Source organism: Tauraco erythrolophus, chromosome 4 (genome assembly GCF_009769465.1).
Source record: "Tauraco erythrolophus isolate bTauEry1 chromosome 4, bTauEry1.pri, whole genome shotgun sequence".
NCBI lineage: Eukaryota > Metazoa > Chordata > Aves > Musophagiformes > Musophagidae > Tauraco > Tauraco erythrolophus.
Genome location: NC_141468.1, coordinates 44,238,699 through 44,264,558, shown reverse-complemented (window position 1 = coordinate 44,264,558; position 25,860 = coordinate 44,238,699). Strand labels below are relative to the sequence as shown.

General features: G+C 40.3%; 2 protein-coding genes across 2 annotated transcripts; one reads left to right on the top strand and one right to left on the bottom strand.

Moving 5' to 3' along the window:
• Positions 1-272: 272 nt before the first annotated feature.
• On the bottom strand, positions 273-12,479 carry LOC147528844 (GLIPR1-like protein 2). Its single transcript, XM_086610724.1, has 7 exons — positions 12,421-12,479; positions 12,094-12,385; positions 10,224-10,469; positions 7,673-7,774; positions 5,956-6,037; positions 563-589; positions 273-467 (listed from the first exon to the last, which is right to left on the bottom strand). Exons 1-7 carry the CDS (start codon positions 12,477-12,479, stop codon positions 310-312), a joined length of 966 nt encoding a protein of 321 aa, XP_086466850.1. The 3' UTR covers positions 273-309.
• On the top strand, positions 12,478-24,917 carry CCDC107 (coiled-coil domain containing 107). The gene is made up of 6 exons (XM_086610881.1): positions 12,478-12,649; positions 15,626-15,831; positions 17,057-17,123; positions 18,398-18,488; positions 22,746-22,855; positions 23,474-24,917. The coding sequence occupies exons 1-6, from the start codon at positions 12,478-12,480 to the stop codon at positions 23,746-23,748; spliced, it is 921 nt and encodes a 306-aa protein (XP_086467007.1). The 3' UTR covers positions 23,749-24,917.
• Positions 24,918-25,860: the final 943 nt, after the last annotated feature.

Below are 25,860 nucleotides of genomic sequence, written 5' to 3'. Positions count from 1 at the left end.
CAGTTGTTTAACTGTCACATACTTTTCTCCTTGAATTCCAGGAATAAAGTATGTCATAGTTTTGGAAAATTTGGTATGTAAAAATAAGGCTCCAAACCTTACCATCTTTAGCTTAATATTTTCCCAATATGGGTTTTACCCACATATAATTTCACTTTTTTTGGCATATTAGCTTTCTCTAAGGAGCATAAAACAATAGCAACAAAATTGTTGTCAAAGGAAGTTGTCTTTGAAGTCATGTCAGTACGACTTTTTTTGCTTAATTCATGAACGAGTATCTTCAGAAGATAGTATGTGTTTCAAATCCAGTTAAGTGGACAGATGCATGTTTATAAAGTGGTTTTTTTTGATAAAATAAACAGCTACAAAAGCAAGAAACATCAGTGATGCTCTCAGAACTACAAGAGTGATGCAAGCCTCATTGCATACAACGCTGAACTCCCAAGGGGGGTGCCATCTTGAGTTATCTATAAATAAGGATAGAAATATGAAATTTATTGGGAGTAGATATATTTAAAGGAACTGAGGAATATGAGTAGCAGTGTAAAATTGTAATACGTACAGATAATTTTATCACATTCTGGATTTCCTGGAAAAACAGAAAAAATAAACAGTTTTACCAGACATCCATGATTTCTCTCTCCTTAAATCTTTACTAGTCAGCTAAAACAAACTAATCAGATTTACAATCAATAGAACTGAGAAAACTCTGAGAATTCCCATTGATAAACCTTACAAATAAAACAAGCTAAAATGTTTTGATTAAAACTAAAACCAATACTTCATAATACCAATGTTTCCATAAAGCTATTACTGTTTATAACAATGCCATGGATAGGTGAGAAGGACTTATTATACAGGCCCTTTATATTCAGTTTGAACCCTCTCCTTTGTCTTTCTAAAAATAATAAATACTATTTAGAATATATATGAGCTAATAAATACTATCAAATACAATTTTATGGACAAGAATGGGATATAGACTGTTTCCTAAGCAGGGCCTACCTAATCCTGAGATCAAGTATAACCTGGTACTCCTCCTATCTGTTTTTCAGAGGTGCCTGCTACCTAAAAATTAAAACCTGCAGGACTGCTGAATGTTTTTAAAGCTATACTAACATATACATCGAGCAAATATAATAATTAACTGTTAAACGGAAACCACAAGCCCTACTCCCAGTTTTGAAATTAAACTTAAAAACGTATGGCCTAACTTTAGCCACAGGAAATTTCCAGCTGGCCACTTCCCAGCAGGTGGAAGTTATCAGGTCTAGAGCCTTCTGAAGAGAGATGACCTGCCGTACCTTGATGTTTCACTCCATCAACACATGATGCATATTCAGCAATTCATGAGCCTAATTGGTTTTCTTGACAAGAACAGAGTTAAAGGAATTACCCAGTTTAAGGAATGAAGCCTATTTGCCATGGGGAAAATACTTTATAGCTAGAGAATTAAATCAGTATGCAGTTCCTTTCCCCACAGACATAATCAGGTAAGAAAGACAATGTGCATCTGTGAATAACTTCTTTTACATCTCTCGCATGAATTAATGACCCAGAATGACCTTCACACAGTTACTGTGACTGCTTACAGAGTGTATAAGCACCAGCTATACTGACGCTCAAATGTAATTTTGCTGTGGCTGTGCAAAACAGTCACGACACTCAGTAACTCCAATTTAAATATTTTAGTCTAAATACAACTGATTAGCAGCTTTGCACTTTCTGAAGGCCTATGAGACTACCCAAGAGTTGCTGCTAAATGCTACACTGAAAAGTATGTAGCTAGATGCTCATTTGTATTATTTCTGAAGTCAGCAGAATATCAGAATGCAACAGAAACAATAACACATTTAACTACAATCATTCATTACACCTGTCTATAACCAAATGGAGACTTCGTAATCATCACTGAGGCCCAGATTCAGTAAAATATGAACTACTTGTTTCCTGAATGTAAATGGCCTTAACAATAGTTTTTAAATTACTTGTGAATTGGACCTGAGAGAGTTGTTAATGCATATATGTATATGTGAAAAATAAAAAGTTGCAGGTTAAGTAATGTTTCTTTTGCGTGATCGTCTGTATATACATTCACAGCATGGCTGATTCCAAACAGTAGCCCACATGGTTATCTTAAAAAGGGTTTTAGAATCAAGAATAAGAAAGACTGAAGAACAAAGCATTGCTTCTAGAAGCTCTGGCAAGAGCATAATGCCTCGTAAGGGCATGAAAGCAGACCCACTTGGTGACTGTGCATGTTTCAATTGCAGCAACACAAAACAAAGAAGCTACAGATGTTGCCTGAGCTGCAATTCAGCAAGTCTTACTTGGTATCAAAGGCTTCCACTGTAAGAGATAATTACACTATTACTTCACACAGTTCATAATCCACTGTGAAATCCTCTTTGAGAAGACTGATAGAACTCTCAGCCACAGATCCAGAGAGATGAAAGGACTTGTCTTTTTCTCCAAGAAGCCCTATCTTGTCATTACAAATAAATAAATCTATCTATCTATACGTCTATCTAGAGATTGCTTAACACCTAGGTTGTAGAGTGCTGCCTCATTGAGAAGGTGTATGAAATGGGAAAAAAAAGGCATAAATTAACTTCTGGAGAGAGAAAAGAAAGTCACTTTCACAAGGAACTTCAGGTGGCTTCTGAAGATGATGCTATGTAAGTGAAATAAAATATAGGCAGACTATCATATGGGCTTTAATTTCACCTGTCTTGCTGGTTTAGACCACAGAAACTAAAAGGTTGTCTTCATAAAAAGTGACATTACTGTGTTTTATGTTTTGCTCTTTAAGAGTAATAATTTTTAATTAATTAAATATAAATCAATGTATTTAAAAATCTATTTAAAATTATAAATAAAATAATTTAATTTATAATTTAATTACTACTGTTTCATTTGCTTCTGACAGCTAGTGAGTATTGAGCTGACATTTTCCATGGTTTTACAGGTGACTGCCTTTCCCCCCATGTGTATCACTCCACATTTACTTACAGTGGTTTTCATTTACCACTTTATTGACTAGCCACTGAGGTCCTTTAACACTGTAACTCCCACAGCTTCTTCCAGAGAAATTGAGTCCTAAAAATGGCAGATACAGCCACCTATCGGAGACTGGATGTCACATCTTTCCAAAGAGGTGATGCAGACTTGGAAGGTCATCTTCATGGAAGGGAACAACAGCAAAAAGGTAATGAGATGTTATTTCTATTCCTAGAAGCATCACGGATTATAATTTTTTCTTACAAGAGAAGAACTGAAAGGCATCGAGTGAAGCTGGGACAAGGAGGCAGTTTTTCCACATCTGTTGAAAGCCACAGAACATCTCCTGTTCTGAGGATGCCATGATCTACCGAACAGGAAAGGAGGGATATCCTGTCCCTGCCAATATCCAGGACTTCAATGAATCCTCTTTTGATGTGAAAAGGTGAAATGACAGTATTTGGATTGACAGCACTTGAAACTCACAGAATACAAGTACTACCTGCAAGACAGACTGTCAGGAATATGAAATAAGGTATCTCGCTGTTTATAGGCATCTTACTCTTTTTAACAGTGTTGGGATAACCTCAACTATTACAAATCCTAATCTGAAACTATAAAAACAGCTGTTCAAATTCTTTAAGATCTCAATGTGTCACCATCAACTCACAACAGAAAGCAGTTATATAGTCTTTTGCTCTAAAATAAGTGGAAACTTACAGCTCCAAAACCAGGAGAGGGTTCTCCTTCTCCTAAAGTAGACTTAAGACAAAGATTCCTAAAGAGCAGTAAAATAGAAGTACGAGTAAGAGCAACAGTCTGAATTGAACTGAATAAATGTTCTCAGTGTCATCTACGGTCCTTCTATCTGTGATGATCTTTGGTATTTCCAACAACTTCGCAATACAGTCATCCAGGTAATTTTGGTATACAATTTGTAAACATGTGAGAGAAAATTGAGCATGAAGACGCAGACTTTCAGCTGGACTAACTGATTTGCATGCATAAAACTAGTTTCCCTAGAAGTCAATGTATGATTAATCACTGTCTCCTCCCGTGAAGGACAAAAGAAATTAACGAACTCTAAATATGAAAGGAAAATAATTAGAAATGGGTTTGGAATAGGAAGCAGAGCTGCCACATGCTAGTGTTTAAGAAGGCATTTTTAACCGTTTCAACAGCGACTTCCCTCATAGCATAGAGCAGAAACTATGTGGTTTCAAAATGACTCGAGTATCATAAATATGCAAATATTGATTAGTTTTGGAACAAGCTAAAACTCTCAAACAGAGGTCCTCTGGTATGTCTCCATAGGGCTGGTGAGTGCAAACTCTACCTGGTATCTTATGAACAACTCTAGCACTCAACCTGAGACTCCAGTGATTCACTGGATCCACTGAATCCAGTTCAGATTGATAGCTTGCCTTCACCCAGCAGAAGATTCCAGGAACTGTTAGATGTCAGGAATTTTCTGACATCATGTAAATAAATGTCACAGCACCCTGTATTCACATAATGCATGCAACACTTAGTAATTTGGTAGTTGCAACTGACACAGTATCTTGTAAAGGAAAAGGACTTGGGAGTGCTGGTGGATGAGAAGCTCAACATGAGCCGGCAATGTGCGCTGGCAGCCCAGAAAGCCAACCGTATCCTGGGCTCCATCAAAAGAAGTGTGGCCAGCAGGCCGAGGGAGGTGATTCTGCCCCTCTACTCAGCTCTCGTGAGACCCCACCTGGAATATTGCGTTCAGCTCTGGAGTCCCCAACCAAGAAGGACATGGAGCTGTCGGAGCGGATCCAGAGGAGGGCCACGAAGATGATCCGAGGCCTGGAACACCTCTGCTATGAAGACAGGCTGAGAGAGTTGGGGCTGTTCAGCCTGGAGAAGAGAAGGCTCCGGGCTGATCTTATTGCAGCCTTCCAGTACCTAACGGGGACCTACAGGAAAGCTGGAGAGGGACTTTTTACAAGGGCGTGTAGTGATAGGACAAGGGGCAATGGATTTAAACTGAAAGAGCTAGGCTCTTCTCAGGGGCATCCAATGATAGGACAAGGGGAAATGGATATAAGCTGGAACACAGGAGGTTCCGCTTAAACATGAAGAAGATCTTCTTCCCAGTAAGCGTAACAGAACACCAGAACAGACTGCCCAGAGAGGTTGCGGAGTTTCCTTCTCTGGAGATGTTCAAAACCCACCTGGATGCGTTCTTGTGTGATCTGATCTAGGTGGTCCTGCTCCGGCAGGGGGATTGGACTAGATGATCCTTTGAGGTCCCTTCCAATTCCTAACATTCTGTGATTCTGTAAACTGAAAGAGGGTAGATTTAGATTAGATATAAGGAAGAAAGTTTTCACTCTGAGGGTGGTGAGGCACTAGAACAGGTTGCCCAGAGAAGTTGTGGATGCCCCATCCCTGGAAGTGTTCAAGGCCAGGTTGGATGAGGCTTTGGGCAACCTGATGTAGTGGAAGGTTTCCCTGCCCTCCTGCAGGGAGATTGGAACTAGATGATCTTTGAGGTCCCTTCCAACCCTAACCATTCTATGATTCTAAAGTGATAAATCACCACAGTCTCTATCTAGTCTCCCCTTCAGGATTCACCAGGTTGTTCGCACTTCTTGCATTTAGCCATGATTATCAGAAATGAGAGCAAGATGTGAGAAAGCATTCAGTTTTTTTAGTTTGTACTTTTTGCCTATGGTGCAGAAAGTGAAGAACTAAAGTATAAAAAGAAACTATGTAAATGAAAACAACTAGGTAAAAGAAAATGACTAGTTGGGAGAGCTCTCTAGGACGGCTGAGAAGAATGTCCAGTACACTATGTGACATCCTACAAGACCCTTTCAGAGGCATTTCCAAGATTCTGCTACCCTTGTAACAGAATACTAAGGATCATATTGAGGCTCCTCTTGGAGCCAAAGGTTTCTTGAACATAAAAGATGAAGATTCACTTACCAAGAGGAAGGCAGGTAGAAGAGATGAGAAGAACAGCATGATGAACAGAGCCTGGTAGCAAGGATGTGGCAGCTAACTTTGACTATGAGAATGATGACAGGACAGGACACATTCCAAACTACTGTATGTGTTTCTTTAAACAAGGGGAAGGATACTCTGGGCATCTCAGACATGGATGGCCCCAGCAGCAGATCTTCACAAAAGGTCTATAAAAGGACTACGCTGTAAAACTGCTACACTGAATGAACTAATTTTGGCAAGGTGGTCCTTCACTTAGTGTATCCTCAACTCTGAAAAGAAACTGCCATCTTGCAGGGGAACTAAGCATTAAGGGTTGAAACCTCAAGAAGTCATGAAGGTCAAGTTGGAAAAGGCTGTTCCAGTTACCTGGAGTGTGGTGATGACTGGTGGCAAGGTTAAGGTTTACATATTTTTCCAGACAGTTAAGAAAGGAAAAAGGGTGTTAGAAGATGGTCTGTCTGCTCTAACTCCACTTGTTTCTGTGGTGACGTAGAGATCAGTGTTCTTGGTATCAGGCAGTGGACAGAAGAACAATGGCATGTTAGACCATGTCTTACACAGCTATTCAGCTTAGCTATCAGTTCTCCAGGACGTGCACAACAGCACAGCAAACCAACATGGTATGTGGTTACAGATTAGAAAAGTCTCAAGTGACAAGGCTTTACAGACCACTGTTGATGTCAACTAGTCATTACTTTGCAGTGGCAACTGGAAACATTTTAGTTCAGATTTAAAAAAGAAAACAACAATAAAGTTCCATACCCCAGCAAGTTTCAAAATAACAATTCGAGTACAAGTCCAGTTTTGTGGTAAAGAAAGAGAGATGGGCAGGGTTCAATGAATTTTTTAGTTCAGGCTAATTTAACTCCCCAATAGTGGCCCAGGTTTGCTAGAAGAAAAAGCAGTTGTCATGCACGTTCACAAGTTATGTATGTTTTAAAAATGACAAACAGATGGCATACATATGTGCTTGATTATGGACTGTGCATTATTGTGAGACAAAATATATTATTTTAAAGCTATCTGCCTCTGTGTTTTCAAACTCCTCCTGCTTTAGGAATAGCACCGGCTGGGGCCTATGACTTCAGCATATCAACTTAAATGTAAAATCACATTTTGTAATTAGCTTTTTCTTGCATTGACCATTTACTTTTTCTGATGCTTAAATAACATTTGGTATAATCACAGCTATTAAATGGGCAAGAAATGATAACGTAATTTTATTTTACTCAGTTACACAGAAAAGAAAAGCAACTGATCTAACAACTGTGCTATTATTTCTAGCATTTCTAAGGGAAAAAAAAAGAAATACAGTGTAAAAAGCTAAAGTGCAATTAAAAAAAAATTATAAAACTGCAAGAGGTAATTCCAGATCTGACAGCAGTTGCCTGCAGCAACTTACTAATTTCTTCCATTTCATACGAAAAATAAATCAATGAAGTGGAGCATGAGCTAAGTTTGGGATTTGTTTGCTTATGATTGGCATAGAATGAGATCAATAAAGTTAACAGATTAAAAAACTAAGCAAGTACACATTCTAATGGTCATGGCTGTCTTGATAACTGAATTAGACAATCATCGTTTTCTTCAACTGCATTTACAAGACTACCAATAAATAAAGAACCCAATTTACTTTTAGCTAAATGTCATTACAATTGCTTTCATTTTTTTTAAAATGTTTAAACCAGCAACTTACCCTGGTGAATAGTTGCAAACAATTTGCTGCATTTTTTATTCCTGCAACTTCCTTACATAGAGTAGCAGTATAGCCTATTTTATACGAATAGTCCCAAACGACCTAAAAAAACAAAATTAAAATAAATGAAAAACTACACTCAACAGTAACCTAGTATAATATAGAAAGTTTCCATTCTTTTCAGAGATCCTACATATTATTTTCATTTTGCAACATCTGATCTTTTTATGCATTTAAAAAAACTGGCAGTAAACAAACTTTTTAAGATGAACTTTTAAACATTCACCCCTCAAGATCAAGTGACCTATGCTGCAAGTTTCCAGAATGTTCTTCAGAACAATTTCAGTAAAAGCCACTAACTTTATGATCAAACGGTAGATTCGATGGAACAAAAGGGAAATTACTGGCAACCACTCAACAGCTCCTTTAATGAATTTCAACATCCATAATTCAGGTCTGCAAGAAGTGTTTCTGCTGCGTGCTAGAAGTGGTCTGGCTGATTACTACTGTAAACTTTAGTCTGAACCGTTTAGAACTGCACATTTTCAGACTAATAAATGTTACCCGCCATACTTGAAGAGAAGTGGTTCACTATCACTTACAGCTTGGGCATCTGCAGATTTGTCCTGTACCTTCTGTGTATGATAACCAAACCATACTGAATTCAGGTAAAAATGTTTAGCTATATACCTAGAACATCTGGATGATCATACATTCCACTTTTGGAAAACTTAAAGACATAGCGGACTATGCTCAGTATCTCCCCAGTACGAAGAGTACAGGCCTCAGAATGACAAACTAACTGAACATCCCCAAAAGTTCCATCTCTTCAATTGTAACTGCAAGAAGTGGTTATGTTCAACAGACATAACCTTTCCTTGAAAAGGATCTTAATGTTTAAGGTGGTGTTACCTGAATCCAGGATTAATGACTTAGCATTTCAGGGGCCTTTGTAATAGCTTCACATATTTTTTTGAGATTTCCACCATTTTGAGATTTCTGTGTCATTCTTCTCTTAGCAGGTCTACACAGCCTATCCATTTACAATTTGTAAATTTTACCCATTTTCAATTTTGTTTCTGAGCCTTCAAGACAATGATGGCTCCTGGATCATGCATGGTCTTTGATTATCGATTTTGACAACATACATACTTTTACATGTTCATTGGTGTTTTAACTCATGTTCTCTGCTTGTTTTTTCCTTTAGTTTCCTTTGTAATTCTGCCTGAAATACTGTCTGAAATGAGTGAACATTTTGATACGACTTAACTACGTGTAACAAGAAAGGAACAAGCAATATTAATCAGAGGAAAGAAAGCTTAGAAGCGAATGCTCCAAAAGAAATGTGCAAAAACCTCCAGAATTCTATGCAGACAAGGTTGAACAGTAAATTTTAAAATGCTAGGAACTATCTTACTAGGTAACTTTCTATAATTTACTGCGCCAGAGTAAAAATGAAAAATACTTTCCTAAGATATTGTCTAGTTCTAATCTTCTAAAGATTTACTGTCCAGTAGACAGCAAAAGATAAATCCTCCAGCCTTGCTTTTGAGTTTGTTACAGGCAGAAAACAAGGGGCAAGAAACAAGAATTAACACTTGAGGGGAAATAAGTGAGAAAAGACATGACAAGAGGTACAAAAAGACCCGAACAGAAAATGCTCTGCAAATGATTCTGGTAACTTTAAGTATTCTCATTTCACAATCCAAAGTCTACTCAAAAAGAGCCTCACGGCTACCACTGTGTCCAGTAACAGTTTCACTGTAAGGATACTGCACAGTATTTTTGTTTGTAATTTGCATAGACAGCAGTCTAAGCATCTCTGAATACTGAGATAAGAAATTAAAGAGTCACTTTCATTAGGTAAGATCTACTTGACGTTAAAATTATCATCCGTTTTAGATCTGTGAAATATTATGTGTTTGGTCATAGATGAAACATTCTACTGCAAAGCTTATTTTTTAAACACGGGAATGAATAAATCCATTTAAAATATTAAGTGTTCAAGGAAAAGCTTTACTTTCTCAGCAGAATTAAGTTTGTCAGAATCACCACAGAGAAATCGGAAATATATCATAAATTGCCTCTTTTTTCCCCCTTCCTTTTTTACAAGACTTGTAAATACAATTTACTTCAGCGGGATTTTCTCCTTCTGTTAACACTCAACTAAGGTGTACCCACACACATTCTGCAATTACTGTGATTATTTCGAACCGCATCTCCAAACTCACAGAATTCAGAACTGTGTGGCTTCCAAGCTAGAAAAGTTGGAATTATTATTTTATAAAGTTCTTGTAATACTGATACAATGAAATGAATAGTGAGGCTTTCAGTGAGGCCAATATTGTGGACAAGAAGAATAGGTTATTACACAAGACAAAGATGTGAAGCAGTGCAGGGGTAACTGGCAGTACAGCTGTTGCTCAAGATTACAAAAGACAGTAAACTGTCAGTCACTACAAACTATATGTACAACTCTGCATTATTTACAGCCCCTACTGATTCATCTAGTAGGCACAATACAGGACGTTTTACCAAAGATAACTCTTACCTGAATGTAATGACTGCAAACCTTAGTACAATCCTGCACTGCATAAATATCGAATCTGACCTCATCATACCATGATTTAATGGCATCAGCAACACAGGATGCTTGATGACTTCCAACCCAAATATTCTCTCCAATAAATGTGAAATTAGGATGGCACTGATGCTTCTTACTTAAGTATATGTTATGTTCACAGATACGTTTATTTGCCCATGCCCTTGCAGTCCTTGCCAAACCTGCATCCCACGTCTGCAAAACATGAAAGGTGAAATAGTTGTGCAATGTTAAGTTACAAACAGATCTTAATCAGATAAAAACAGTCAGGCAATAAAGTAAAGACAGATATCATATGCTGAGGTGTCATAAAGAAATACTTTCCCTTATTTGGGCAAGTACCTGTGGTTTATTTTCACTGACTTCTCCTGTTGCAGCACAGAAATATGAACTAATTTCATTAGCTGAGTCTTTTCCCCCTTCACTGTTGAAAATTAACTGTATAAGAGCACCTGCTAGCAACTGAAAAGATGTTTGAAATGCCCTTTTACCTTCAGATAAGAAATTACTGTCACATTAATTAAACATGAAACTTTTTTTTGTATTTTTTTTTTTGGTTGAACAGCTCATCAAGGATTTCTACTTGGCACACAAAAACTAATTCAAAGTAAAAATGCACAGCTACTGTAGATTCAGATGTATAAATATTGTAAGTATTTTTAAGAGAGCCTCTGGAAATAAATACTTACTCCTCCTACAGTAAAGCTTTAAATATGCATGAGAGCATTTTACAAAGACAGCTTTACAAAGTAAATATACCAATGTTTTGCCAGTAACTCATTCTGCTACCTCTTACTTCTCTGCAGTCTGCCACTGTTAACAAAACTTGTAATTCCAGAGCATAAACGATCTTTGGTATTTGTTTTTCAGTCATGACTGTTTTTTAGCAAGTTTCTTCTATTCTTCAAGTACCTAGTTTTCTGTCTTATGTACAAGACTCTGTGTTTTATTACCTAGATTTATTGGTGTTCATACATTTCAGTTCACTCTTAAGTCTCTTTGTGGATCTTAAAATAACTTCACTGGCTGCTGATACTGTTTTCTCCCTAAGGCCCTCAATTTTTTCTAACTGTATTTCCACACGCATACCTTTATTCATAATCTTTCCTGGTTTTTGTATTCCTGAGTACTAAAACTGAGTGCAGTGTCTTTCACAAGCTTTATTTCCAAGGTTATACCCCCTTATCTGCCATTCTGGCTTCAAAACCACTGAACAAACAGCATTCTTTGCCATCAGTATCCAAGCAAATGCACGCTCCGAAGCCTTTCTCAGCATACTCATTCTTTAGCTGCTCATTGCTCACAACATTGCTCCTGCAGTATAAAGTGGACTAAACATCATACGTCCACTTTTCCTGCATCTTCTTCAGCTTTGTTTAACCCCTTCCAGCAAAAATTTTCAAGTGCAATTTGTTTTGGTTATGACAAGCAAAGATTCTTCCTTGCCACCAGAAATCCCCTTCAGCCCCAGTACTGCAGTTCATATCCTTGCTTTTGATAAAGAGACTAAGGCTTCCGGATCAGTCCTGCTGCTGGACCATTGCTTCTTTCGAAGGAGAAATTTCTTGAGGCGAGATGTGAACACCTTCAGCTGGCCACGGCATCCTCGTCCTGCAAGCCTGTTGTTTCCAGACTCACCTGGCTAGAAGTGACTCAACTCACTACAGTATTTCCTATGAAATAAACATGATATTTGAGCACAAACCAGGGATGCCATCCCGGTCACCTCACCCAGGGACGAACAAAAGACCCCAGGCCCACTGCACCATCCCTCCAGCGAGGCTCTGGAGGCACCCACGCACCCCAGGCCAGTCCCTACCACGTACCGTGGGTTGCTGGTGGCCGGCTGGACTCTGGAGCGGAGGTCGCCATGCGCCCGCACGCAGCCCTCCGTGAAGGCCTCACTCGCGATGCTCGGTAGGGCGAGTGACCGCCCAGCGGCAGCTCTCAGCACCGGCCAACAAGGCCAGGGCCGCCGCCCACGGCCCCAGCTGCCGAGGCCCCGCCGTGAGGGACCCCCGCCCGCCCCGGCCTCTTCCAGAACCTTCTCCGCCAGGGAACGGCCCTCCGCGTCCCGGAGCGGCGCGGCGGCTGGCGCCCGCCGGGGGGCGCTGTGCCGCGGGGAGGGGAGGGGGAGGGGAGCGGCAGCCGAGCGGGCGCCTCTCCGTGGCGCCGGGCGGCGGCTCGTTGGCCGGCGGCCGCCATGGTGCTGTCGGCGCTGCAGCAGGTGGTGGTGTCGGTGGTGCTGGTGCTCTGCGTCTTCGTCTTCATGCCCAGGATGTTCGGCGGAGGAGGAGGCGGCGGGCGGGCCGGCCGGTCTCCGCGGGGCGTCAAGGCCACCCCCGGCCATTACGATCCCCGTCAGCACCGCAGAGGTAGGAGCCGTGGCGGTGCCCGAGGCCGCGCTGCCGGTGGGGTTCCGTCCCGGAGCTGCTCGGAGCCGGCCCTGTGACGGGCGGGGTCGAAGGGAGCCCCCGGGGACGGGGAAGGCTGGGCCGTTCGTCTGGCGGCCGGCGCTGCGGGTTTCACAGGGCCCGCGAAGGGGGGGGCCTTGTCAAGCGGCTCCGAGCTGCGCTCTCGCCTCCTCGCTTTGGTCTTCCGCCCTCACCCCCACGTTACGTTCTGCTTTCCTAGTTCGTTGCTGTTCAGATTTTTGCCTGTGTTGTCTTAAGAAATTTAATTTTAGATGCAGGTAACGCCCTGTTATTGGAAAGCGTATCTTATTGGGGCAGTTTAACGAATAATGCCTGCAGGGGCACAGTTGGTTCCTTCAGCAGATGAGTAGCGGTGAAGTGTCAGAGCAAAAAATTCACTGCACGTGTTAGAATGACAATGAGGAAGCCAGGTGTTACTGTTAGTAAACGTTAGCATAGAATCGTATGAGACTTGTCAGGTAGTGTATTGCAAAGAGTCTAAGGTGCTTGTTTAGAAAAGAGATCGCTGAATGGGCTAAAGGGCTTACTCCTTGCCAAAGCCCGAGTGGTATGGATGTGTGTTAAAATATGTCAGTGTGTGTCAGGTGAGGATTTAGCTCAAGGTCCAAAGATCTACTTTCATTTTGGAAAATAACAAAAAGCCTGCTTTCCTGAGGTAGCTTTGTGATTCATTGATGATGTCTTCCAAGGCATTGTAAACCAAGAGACAGATAGCTGCTGTAATCCTCCAAATTATGTGTCTGTGCTTTTCACCAGGAGGTAGAAGAAGTGAGGCTTGAGCTGCTGCTATGTTCTTCCCAGCTGATGTCGAACTTACTGTGCTTCATAAGCTCTAGCCTGGCCTGTTTTGCTTGATTACTTTTAATTTATGTGGTAACCGTCATCTCTTACTGATCAAATTCTTTTAAAACCAAACCTTAAAAAAAGCAACTCTTCACATGCCTGTGATTCTACTGGTGTATTGGCCCAGCACTGCATAAAATAAAAATCAGGCAGATCTGCTGTTCTCACCTGTCTGAGTTCTTCTTAACTCCTGTTTGGCCTATAACTCATTCTGCTGTTTCTTCTATGGGATAAAGTTGATGGAGGACACTGGACTCTGTTAGGATTCAGCATTGCTCCTCTGTGCCAGGAAGATGTTGTTTTCCTTCACCACATTCTTATTTTTATGGCCCGCGGAAATTTTTTCATCTGTGCTATTAGGTAGTTTAGTAAATCTCCTCATTTACATTAAAACCAAATAGAACTGAAAAGAAGGAAAAAAGAGTGCAAACTTAAAACTAGTGATCAATGAGAAACATTCTGAAAGGGGGAAAACTATATGTAAAATAAAACGTGATTTCCAGACTAGTTAGTGCAGTCTTAGTAAGTCTAAACCTGCTTGTGTTGAGAATGTCTGCCTGAACTTGTATTAAATGATTAAGGTAGCTTGAGTTCTGCCTGTGTCAGCTAGGGCATTTAATGTTCTGTGTAACTGTCCAGTTCTGTTTCTTGTTCCAGTGAGCAAACATACAGATAAACGGTCTACTCCAAAGGCACATGTTGCAAACTGATCAATAACCTGTGGAAGAACTCGCAGCAATGCCTGGCATGACTTGACTGCAGAGCTGATAGTAAACGTCGCTTCAGTCAGGGTTGTCCCTGGAAGTCTGAAAAACTTTTCTGGTTAACTCATTTTAGATGATTGCAAAACACTGTTTGAGATCTCAAAAGTACCAGCTTAGGTTAGCAGAATTAGATTCCTTTTCCTCTTGTATTTGGAAGAAGCTGTAGACAAACAGTTGTTTCACTGGGAGTTGTAACTTCAGTTAATTTTTTTCTCTAACTGATTGTGGCTGTCTCTTGCACACTAAAGTCTAAATTATTACTCTAAATTCTTGAAATGCCACTGGTTCGATATTAATTGACAAGGAGTGATTTGCATCATGGTCTTTTGTTTGGGAGTTTTTAAAGAATGTGAATCTTGTTTTAGCCATGCTCTGTTCTGATACATTAAATTATGACAAACTAAATGTTCAAAGGGATTTGAAAGTATAAGTCTAGGAATTCAGCTGAGACATCAGTGTAAAACTTGACACACACCCAGTCACCTGCTGTCGGTCTCTTGCAAGCATCTGCATTCTTTCCCTAGTAGCACTGTTTCTCGTGCTCGTGTCGCATGAACCCCAGATTTAACTACCAAACAGCCAAGTCGAGCAATGGCACTGGCTGCCCTTTTGTCTGCTCTCTGTTCTGGCAGGCAAATTACATGCAAAAATACTTCAGACTGGTTTCCAGTGTTGCATCTCTTTGCTATTATGTAATCTTTTCCTGCTAAATATTTGATTAGCAGAGGTACAGCTCTTCTAAGCCTGTGGGAATATCCACATGACACTGAATTCACTGATAAAATAACAAAAGCAGCAACACAGCATGTGTGTTTCAACAAAACGTTTTTATTAGCTATCTCCCCCCCCCCCCCACCCCGCACTCTCCCGAGACTAGGCAGTTCGCTTTCTACTTACCTCTCTCTGTTACAGAGGAAAAATATTAATTTGTAACTGTTCTTGGCATTATCAGTAATTTCTCTGAGTGTGCTTTACTTTCAAGGTTTAAATTGTTTCTAGTTACATCTACCTTTTTGTAGTTTGCTGTGGATTTGCCAATGTTACTGCGAAGGAAGAAACTTAAAGCTTGTATCTTAAAGAAACAGAAATTTAGTTTGAGAGTCTTTGCTATGTAGATTTAACTTTGCATTCTATACATCAAAGAGTGAGTTTTAATAATTTTTTTTAAACTTTATTTGAACGGAGGGCTGACCACACCATCTTAGAAGATGAACAAAGATGGTTACACAATAAGAACAGTTGTGAAACTAATTGGACTCTTAATTTCCTTTCTAACTTTGTCTTCTTTCTCTCAATTTAATTTTTTAAGGTAATCCTCAGACAGTTCATCAAGTTCACCTGAATCCTGGAAATTCTGACAGTAATACTTATCAAAGTATTAAGCAGATGAGAAAAGCAATGGAAAAAGAAATAAAGAGTGAGAGAACAAGAGGAAATGGTAGAGAGTTAGCATTCACCCTCATGCCGTTGTATGCTCTTGGAGTGGGAGTGTTTGCAGCATACAAATTTCTTAAGGTAAGCCATAAGAAAAGCATTGAATTATTGGAATTAGAAGGAAAGGTAACTGTTTTTTTGTTTGTTTGTTTTTCCCAATTATGAGCCCGTGTATATGATTGTCCAAAAGCCATTTCTTGCTCGGTTCGACTTGGAATGTGAGCTCCAAAGTTAAAATTATGGTATATCTGATTCTTCCTCATGAAGGCTCCTGACTTTTAGATAATCAAAGAAGTGAGAGTCTTACCTCGCTAACCTCAAATAAGAATCTGAGAACCTAAAGAGTGCTGTTACCTGAGGCAGTAACTTAAGCCTCATCAGTATTTCGCTTCCTTTTCATTCTTCAGAATGAGGTTGGGTGTGGGAAGGAGATGGATGACTCCTGCAGAGTAGTGGTCTTAGATTAGCAATGAGATAGAATAGCAAGTAGTCCAGAGCTTTTATTTCAACGTCTCATTTGATCATGCAGCTGCAACATAGACTTATATCCATGAAATGTGATACCTCTTCTACCATTAGCAAATTAAGAAAGGAGAACACATAATCCGTTTGGGTGGGGTTTTTTTGTTTGGTTGGTTGGTTTTTAGATGTCAGTGTTTATATGTGTTATTTGTAGTAAGAGATATTAATAGCACTTGCTGAGAGTGCACCTGGAACATTGTTGCTTGCCTTCAGGGAAGAAAGCCTTAAATCCGAACAGGACTGGATTTCTTCATTTCCATAGTCAGTTTCATACTATCTCGTATGTGAGAAAAATGCAACAGTTTATCAAGGTGAACACAGAGGCTGACCAGTTTGGTTTTACAAATAAATTTAATTAGGTTGTAAATAAGATTTAAACATCATAAAAACAATATTTTGAGTGTTACAACTCTTTACACTTGTGGGATTGAAACATAAATATTTTTATAATAGCATCTTTATTATTGTAAGAAAGATGTTTTACCTCCTGTTTGATGATTAGAGACTGGATCCAGTAACTTAGAAGGTTCCTTCTGTTCATTTTTGAAAACTGGAGTTAAAATAGCAACTTCTTTCTTTTGCAAGTTTTATTAGTCATGTTGTCGTTGCTTAAAATGGAAAGTGTTAGTTTAAGATAGCAAGAAGGCATGGCAGAAGAAAACTTTCATTACTGGAGCACGTTTTGGTTGTTCCTATTTAATTTCAATGAATTTTTAAATGCGTTTTTTTATTTTTAATATACAAATAATGATGAGGTCTTTTAACACAATTGTATTTATTAAAGATGAAGTCACATGAAGAAAGTCTCTCCAAAAAGGAAAAAAGCACAGAAGACAAGGCAAAGGAGACAGGTAAGATAGCCATTCAGAATGCATACGTTCACCAAAAATCCATATTTTGTGCTGGAACAAATCTACATATTTTCATTGATGCAGTCTACCTAAACAAGAACAATCTCTTAAGTTACTTACCTGCAGTTAGGAACCTACAAAGAATCACTTTGTTGTTCCATATATTTGAAACATTTGTTAGAGGTTTGTTTGGAAACTCCAGATGGTAATAATCTTTAAAACAGGTATAGTGTTATAGTATGGTTCTCTGCCTTTTCATGTCTGATGTTTTTGTCACTTAAGACTGGTTCCATTTTCTCCAGTAGAATAGGATGTTTAAATAGGGTATAATACTCTTTAGAATGAACAGAGTATTTAAAAAGGATGTAATGATCTGCTTTAGAATTGAATTATATTGATAGTGGAACAGTATGGATAAACAATTATAGAAACCATTGAATTTCTGGGCCAAATTAGAGACCTGTCAAAAACATTAAATGTTTCTAGAAGAAACAGAATAAATGATACAATCTTTTTCTTCATGATACAGAGTACTCTTGACTGTCTGATTTGCTCTATTCTGCATATGCCGAGAAGTGGGCTTTCCTTTTGAGAAGAAGTTATGGCACATCAAAGCTGAGCAGTTTTCATGCTGGTTTTGCCCCTTGTACAGACACATTTACAGTTAATTAAACAACTAGCAGCCTTTTAGTGTCCCTGTACACCAGATCTGTAATCGGGTTCAGCAATTGCTTGCTACACTGCCTACTTACCATCCGTGCATGTTGCATTCTTCTTTCTTCGAAGTTTAGTAGTATTTTAGGAGAAGTTACTCCTCTCAACTGTAGTGCATTAAGTATTGAATATTTTTGTGAGGTGTGAGTGGGCAAATTCATGACAGTATATTAAGTATAAATACACTACTTATACCTCAGAAGGTCTTGGAACTGCATAGTTTTTGAGGCTGGGAAGGTGAGTGCCACATTCTCGCTCAGTTTCTACCAAGATGTCCTCTGGGCACTATTGGAGACAAGTTATTGGATGAGAAGGACTTGTGATCACACATAGTAAGGCTTCAGTTCTTGCCTTCACCACTCCCTTTTCATATTCTAGAGTTTTGTAGGGAAACAAGCTTCCTGTTTTTGAATCTGTTTCACCAAAAATGTAAATTAATATCCTTTTGGTATTGTAAATACGTTTCTTAAAATGTTCTCTCTCTCCTGCGCCCCCCTTCCTCTCCCTCTCCTCCTCCTTCTGCCTCCTTCTTTTTTTTTTTTTCTTTTACATTTTGTTAGAGCATCAGCTTTTAGAACTGGAGCAACATCTAGCACAGACAGAGAAAATGTTAAATTCTTTATTGACTCAGTTGGATCCACTGTCAAACTGGTGAGTGTTTCTGAAACATCTCAGTTAGTATTGTTTCCTGTAAATTGAAATTCTCCAAAATGTTAACAGAGAGTTCTTAAAATGTTCCTTATATATGAGCAGAGAACAATGTTCAGGAACCTTCTTTAATTACTTATTGTTTCTGTAGCCTTTTTCAGGTAATATCTCTTCTGCAATTTGTTATCTTTTCCACAGACACCTTCTGTGTCTTGTTCACGAAATGTAAATGCAAAAGCTCAGACTTCTGATTACGTTACTGTGGCTTAACAAGTTAAACTTTAAGATTGACTGAGGAGACTAATACTGGAAAAATACTTCAGTTCAGTAGCATTTGAAAGCCCTGTGGGAATTCAATTTCTGGGAGTGGAAAGAGTTTCTACCTTTGATATAATTGGAAGACAAAACTAGTTATCAAACTATAGCTACTTCTTTTTGAGTTTTGAAAGGAATCTGTTAAGTGATTGTGTGTGTTTCAGGGAAATAAAACTTCTCTGTTGTAGTGTAAGAAGGGAATAAATATTATAACCTCCTTATAGTTTTAGAGATGTTGTTTCCATAAGAATCTAGGGCCTTACTCATATACTGGAAGTAAAAATATCCATGCAGTTCATTTTGTGTAGACTGACATCCTTGATGAAGCCTACTTTAAAACGTGCAGAATTTCATGATTGTTCCTTTAGTGTACTTCCGAACTTAGTATGTGCTGAAACTATTAAGCAGCAAATTCGCTGACCAATTTGCCTAATAAATTTCTGGTAGTGATGTGGGGGAGACAGAGTAAACAAAATCTGAAATTACAGTCTAGAGGCTTTTCTCATTTAAGTTCTGTATTAGGCGTTGTTGTACTAAAAATAGAATTACTTTGGAGAATTGTTTCTTTCAGTAGTCGTTACGCAACCTTGGCCATTGGGACTCCAGTGTTAGAATTCAGTGGCTAGATTATTCAGTAGGTGTTTGTGGTGGGCTCCCTACTTCTCATGAGGCAGTTCTCAAAGAAAAGCTTGACCTGAAAGTATTGCTAAATTAACTGTAGTATTGATCCACAGAAGGAAATATTTCATAGATTTCATAGATTTCTAGGTTGGAAAAGACCTTAGAGATCATCGAGTCCAACCATCCCTAATCCCCATTAAACCATATCCTCAAGTAGCTCATCCACCCTATTCTTAAACACATCCAGGGATGGGGACTCAACCACTTCCCTGGGCAGCTTATTCCAATGGCTGACAACCCTTTCAGAGAAGAAATAGTTCCTAACATCCAACCTGAATCTCCCCTGACTAAGCTTATGCCCATTTCCTCTTGTTCTATCTCCCATCACTAATGTAAAGAGCCCTTCCCCTACCTCCCCACCATCTTTTCTCAAGTATTTATAGGCCGTAATCAGGTCTCCCCTCAGCCTCCTCTTCTCCAGGCTAAACAGCCCCAACTCCCTCAGCCGCTCCTCATAAGTTTTATTTTCCAGCCCCTTGACCAGTTTAGTTGCCCTTCTTTGGACTCGCTCCAGGAGCTCAATATCTCTCTTAAAGCGAGGGGCCCAAAACTGGACACAATATTCCAGGTGCGGCCTCACCAGTGCCGAGTACAGGGGCAGGATCACTTCCCTGCTCCTGCTGGTCACACTATTCTTGATACATGCCAGTATCCCATTGGCCTTTTTGGCCACCTGGGCACACTGCTGGCTCATATCAAGCCGGTAGTCAACCAACACCCCCAGGTCCTTTTCCGCCAGGCAGCTCTCCAGCCACTCCTCCCCAAGCCTATAGCGATGCTTGGGGTTTTTATACCCCAAGTGAAGGACTCTGCACTTGGCCTTATTAAAGCTCATGCCATTGGCCTCAGCCCAACGATCCAGTCTGTTCAAATCCCTCTGAAGGGCCTCCCTACCCTCGAGCAGATCGACACAGCCTCCCAGCTTGGTGTCGTCCGCAAATTTACTGAGGGTACATTCAATCCCCTCATCCAGGTCATTGATAAAGATGTTAAACAGAACTGGACCCAGCACTGAGCCCTGGGGAACCCCACTGGTGACCGGCCTCCAGCCGGATTTAGCCCCATTTACCACCACTCTTTGGGCCCGGCCATCCAGCCAGTTTTTAACCCAAAGGAGGGTGTGCCTATCCAGGCCAGCAGTTACCAGTTTCTCCACCAGAACACTATGAGAAACTGTATCAAAGGCTTTACTGAGGTCCAGGAAAACTACATCCACAGCCCTTCCCTCGTCAACCAGGCGGGTCACCCTGTCATAGAAGGTGATCAGGTTTGATTGGCAAGACCTGCCTTTCATAAACCCATGTTGACTGGGCCTGATCACCCGGTTAACCTGTATGTGCTCATTAATAGCACTCAAGATAACCTGTTCCATGACTTTGCCCGTCACCGAGGTCAGACTGACAGGCCTGTAGTTCCCCGGATCCTCCTTCCGCCCTTTTTTGTAAATGGGGGTAACATCCGCCAGCCTCCAGTCCAGCGGAACTTCCCCAGTGAGCCAAGACTGCCCAAAGATAATGGACAGGGGTTTGGCAATGACATCCGCCAGCTCTCTCAGGACTCTCGGGTGGATACCATCAGGCCCCATAGACTTGTGGGCATCCAGCCGAAGGAGCAGATCCTTGACCCGTTCCTCTTGGATCACAGGAGCTTCAATCTGCTCTCCCTCCCTGCACTCAGACACCGAAAGCCAGCTCACCTGGGAACTGCTGACCTTATTATTAAAGACTGAGGCAAAGAAGGCATTAAGGACCTCAGCCTTGTCTTCATCCCTAGTGACTAACGTACCCCCTGAGTCCAGTAGGGGCTGGAGGTGATCTTTAGCCCTCCTTTTGTTATTAATGTATTTATAGAAAGACTTTTTGTTGTCCCTTACGGAGCAGGCTAGTCTAAGTTCCAATTGGGCTTTTGCCTCCCTGATTATCTCCCTACATGCCCTAACTTCCTCCCTGTATTGATTCCTGGATGCCTGCCCATTCTTCCAAGACTTGTAGACATCCCTTTTTCTTTTGAGATGTTCCCAAATCTCCTTTGTCATCCAAGCTGGTTTTCTACCCCGGCGGCTCGACTTCCGGCACACAGGGACAGCTCGCTCCTGTGCCTCCAGAATTTCCTTTTTGAATAGTAACCATCCCTCCTGCGCCCCCTTACCCTTGAGAGCTGTCTCCCATTGGACTTTGTTAACCAGACTTCTAAACAGCCCAAAGTCAGCTCGCCCAAAGTCCAGCTTGGCCGTTTTAGTGTTCCCTCTCCTAACTTCCCCTAGAATTGAGAATTCTATTATCTCGTGGTCACTAAGCCCCAGGCGTCCTCCAACCTTCACATCTCCCACAAGACCTTCTCTGTTCACAAACAGCAGGTCTAGGGGAGCTCCTTCTCTAGTCGGTTCACTGACCAGTTGTGAGAGGAAGTTGTCCTCCACACTCTGCAGGAACCGCCTAGACTGTTTCCTGACTGCCATGTTATACTTCCAACAGACATCAGGCAGGTTAAAGTCACCCATAAGGACAAGGGCTAGTGAGCGCGAGACTTCCCCCAGTTGTTTAAAGAATAGCTCATCAGTCTCACTGTCCTGATAGGGTGGCCTGTAGCAGATACCCACTACAATATCCGCCTTCATAGGCCCCTCTTTGATTTTCACCCATAGACATTCTACTAGGTCATCCCCAACATTTAACTCTAAACAGTTTAGATCTTCCCTTACATACAGGGCAACCCCGCCACCCCTTCTACCTCTCCTATCCCTCCTGAAGAGTTTGTAGCCATCCATGGTAGCACTCCAGTTATACGAGTCATCCCACCATGTTTCAGTGATGGCAACTATGTCGTAGTTTCCCCGGATAGCAAGAGCTTCCAGTTCCTCTTGTTTATTGCCCATACTGCGTGCGTTCGTATAGAAGCACGTAAGTTGGGCTTTCGACCCCACGGCACCCCTAGGGGGGGAAGTTTTATTACCTGAGCTGTTATTTTTGGGATTCTCTTTAACCTCTAGGCAACTTGTGTGTTGCTCTTGACTACACATATCACCCCCTAGTATCACTGAGGCAGCAGGCCGAAGGCACCTGCCTACACTCCCTTCATCAGACAATGGAGGGCCGTCCTCGGCTGTTAATCCTCTAAGTCTGATAATACCCCCCACCCCCTTCACATCTAGTTTAAAGCCCTGTTGATGATCCTTGATTGTTGATATTGCAATCTTGTGCATTGTTATCCAGCACTCACTTCCAAGGTAATCTTTCAGCTTTTGACATCTGTCTTTTCTTCTAGTGTTAATGCTTTAGCTTGTGAGCAGAAAGATGAAATAATGACACAGCTCCAATCAATTAGACGACTGATGAAAGAAAGTGGATTGGATAAATCAGAAAACAAGATGAAAGGTACTTTGATTTCCAGCAGGATAGATAACTAAGCAGTTTGTATTTTAAAAGAATAAACAGATCGTACTAAAATAATGTTCAGCTCCTGCATCTTAGGTACTGTGTGTGGAATTAATGTTATTCTGGAGAAGTACTGTTCTTCCTGTTTGAGGTGTATCTAATTTCAAATTTTCGATACTACGTGATTTTTTTTTTCTTAAGAATAGGTGCTAAAAGACATTGAATTAGGATAGACCATGCAGTCACGTTCCACTTTGTTAAAGCGAGCTTCTTGAATGTGAGTTCCTGAGCAGTCTGTTAGTATTGGACCAACTTTAGTCTGAGAATTCCCAGACAGGGACCTCTGAGGCTGTGGGTGATGCTTGTATAATACACTAATCAGCAGATTGTATATTAGTTTCAACTGGAGACTTCCAAGAGGTGCTTAGTAGTCCAAGAGAAATCTTAAATGTTAAGAATCGTTCACTAGAAATTTGGGGAATTTTTGCATTAGTTGAGTCTTAGTAAAAGAGAGAAAACAAATTAAAGAAAATTCTACTTAAACTGACTCTGAAATTTAGAGCCTTTCACCTTTATATTAATATAAACTTTCATTTTAATATTTTTTTAATTTATAAGATGTCAGCCATATTTGTAATGAGAAACTTGAAGATCTCATTCAGTCATTTGCTGAACATTCTCAAGAAAAAGAAATGGATGACAGAGAAGATGACAGTAATGAAGATTCGTTTGAGGATGTTGATAATGGTTACGAAATAGAAGAGCATGAATTATATGATGAATGTGAAGTACATCAGTTTGATCCAGATGTGGTAGAAGACCAAGAAATGATAAACAAAGATGCCATTGAATCAGAAGAGATGGGATTGAGGAGACGTAATAGATATGAATGAAATCTGCATATGTAAAACTTTCAAAAGCTTATGAATTATTTTTTTTATAATATTGTATGCACTTTAAACTGTTTTGAATGAAGTTATGTGCACTGCTATATGCTTTAAAAAGAGAAGTGAAATACTGCCTGTGCTTGTATCTATGACAGTTCTGTATCTGACTTTAGTGGCAGCAGAATTTCACTCAGTATGTTTACATATTTTTTTCTATTTATTTTTCCTATAAAAATATTTCTGTACTCTGTATATAATGCACTGTAATTATATCTCATGTTTCACTGAAATATTAGAATATCTTGTAATTAAGACTATAAAGAATAGATGTTTCATAAATGTTTTGTAACTAGTAAGTGCGGTGCCACTTGAACTGTGGCTTGAGTTCATTAAAGAGCATGCACTGAGGAATTTAGCTCTTTGTGGAAAACGTTAGGAGGGGAATGAAAAGCAGTATGTGTTAAGTCTTAGAGATGCATTCATAGTCAAGTTTCTTCATGTGGAGAGAGAAATTTAGCCTCAAACACTATCTTAAAATAATTATGTCTGAGTTTGTTGTCTCCTCAGGAATGATGTATAGTTTCATATGTCAATTTAAACCTTAATGCATTATACTGAATCACTTAATTTCTTCCCCACCTGTCGCTGGTTAAACTCAGCAGCTGCCTAGTCATTGATTGATACCCCTTAGTACTGTAACCTGTTTCATATTTATTTTAACACAATAGAATCTGGCCTTTTGATTCATTTTAATACACTTTTTCTTATGTCAATATGAACAGATGTATTGCTCTGTATCATTCAAGAACTGTGGAGCTTGAAGGTTTCTTTTTTCAATACACTATGCCAATCCAGTAGTGGCTTTTTTAGGTCAGTGTTAAGAAAAGCATTTTTTTCTTTTGCTAGGATAATTTTTGTCCGTACCTTTATTTTCTACTAATGTTTTGTTCACTTAACGCACATACCTATGGAACTGCCACCCTTTAATGACAGGAATTACATTAGAGGTAGGTCTGACAGTACAATGCTGTTAAATTTTCTGTTTTATAATTGCATATCTTTTAAGTAGGCCAGTTATAATGCCTGAACTCTTTTGCCATCTTCATTCTTACAGGAAAATAACACATGGATTTGTTTTTATGGAGGAAATGTACTGTAGTTAAAAGGCACCAAAACGATCACTGTGTCACTAACTGAAACGGAATGAATTGTTCATTCTTGTGTAGAAATGTTTTATGTCTTTGGTTCTACAAACGGGTCGCACAGGCTTGGAAGTAGCAGAATCCAGAAATAACATCCTTAGCATCAGTGTGTTAGTATTTTTTTGCAGGAAGTGAGGTTTTGCCTAACTTTAGAAAACTGATTGACCAAAAAGCCAAGGTTTCTCAAGAGGGGTCATGTTTTTCCACAGGACAGAACAGATGATTCGGAGCTGGGATACAATTTGATTTTTAAAAATAACTGCTATAGGTCTGGTCGTTCAGGACAACTGGAGCTGTTTAAAAAAAATCGTAATTGCGTAGAGGCTATCCTCTGAGATGACTAATAAGGCTAATTAATGTGAACTGAAACTTCAAACTGAAGTTTCAAAGCCTCTGATCAGAGAGGATGGAGGAGTGGGAACCAAGCGTGCCACACTGCCATGGCGTTTGCTGTTTGTAGCTCCATCGCTCGCTCTTCTGGGAGAGCTGGTGTGGATTGATACTGTAAAAGTCGGCAGAGAAAAACCCTGTAAGTCTCGTTTTGAAGTTTTAGAAGGTAGGCAATCTTCATGGCAGCGCTGGAGACACGGGGGATAATTCCTCCAAACATGCCTGCCGCAGGTCATGACAAAGTTTATAGTAACAGGATGCAGGTCAGTATCGCTGCCTTCCAGGCGCTGCCACTGCTGCTGGTGACCTTCTCACCCGCAGGGTTTCACTGCCTTGGGCAGCGTTTGAATCATCAGTGCCGTGTCGCTGGTCTTCGGACGCTGCTGCCGCTGCTCCTGGAAGCCTTTGTCCATAAGGCTTTGAGCTGGTTTGGGGTAATTGCTGTATGTCTGACCAGGGGCTACGAACATTCGCCGTGAGCCCTTTTGCTGCTGTTTCGAAGTCTCTGATTTCAGCTGCATGGGTT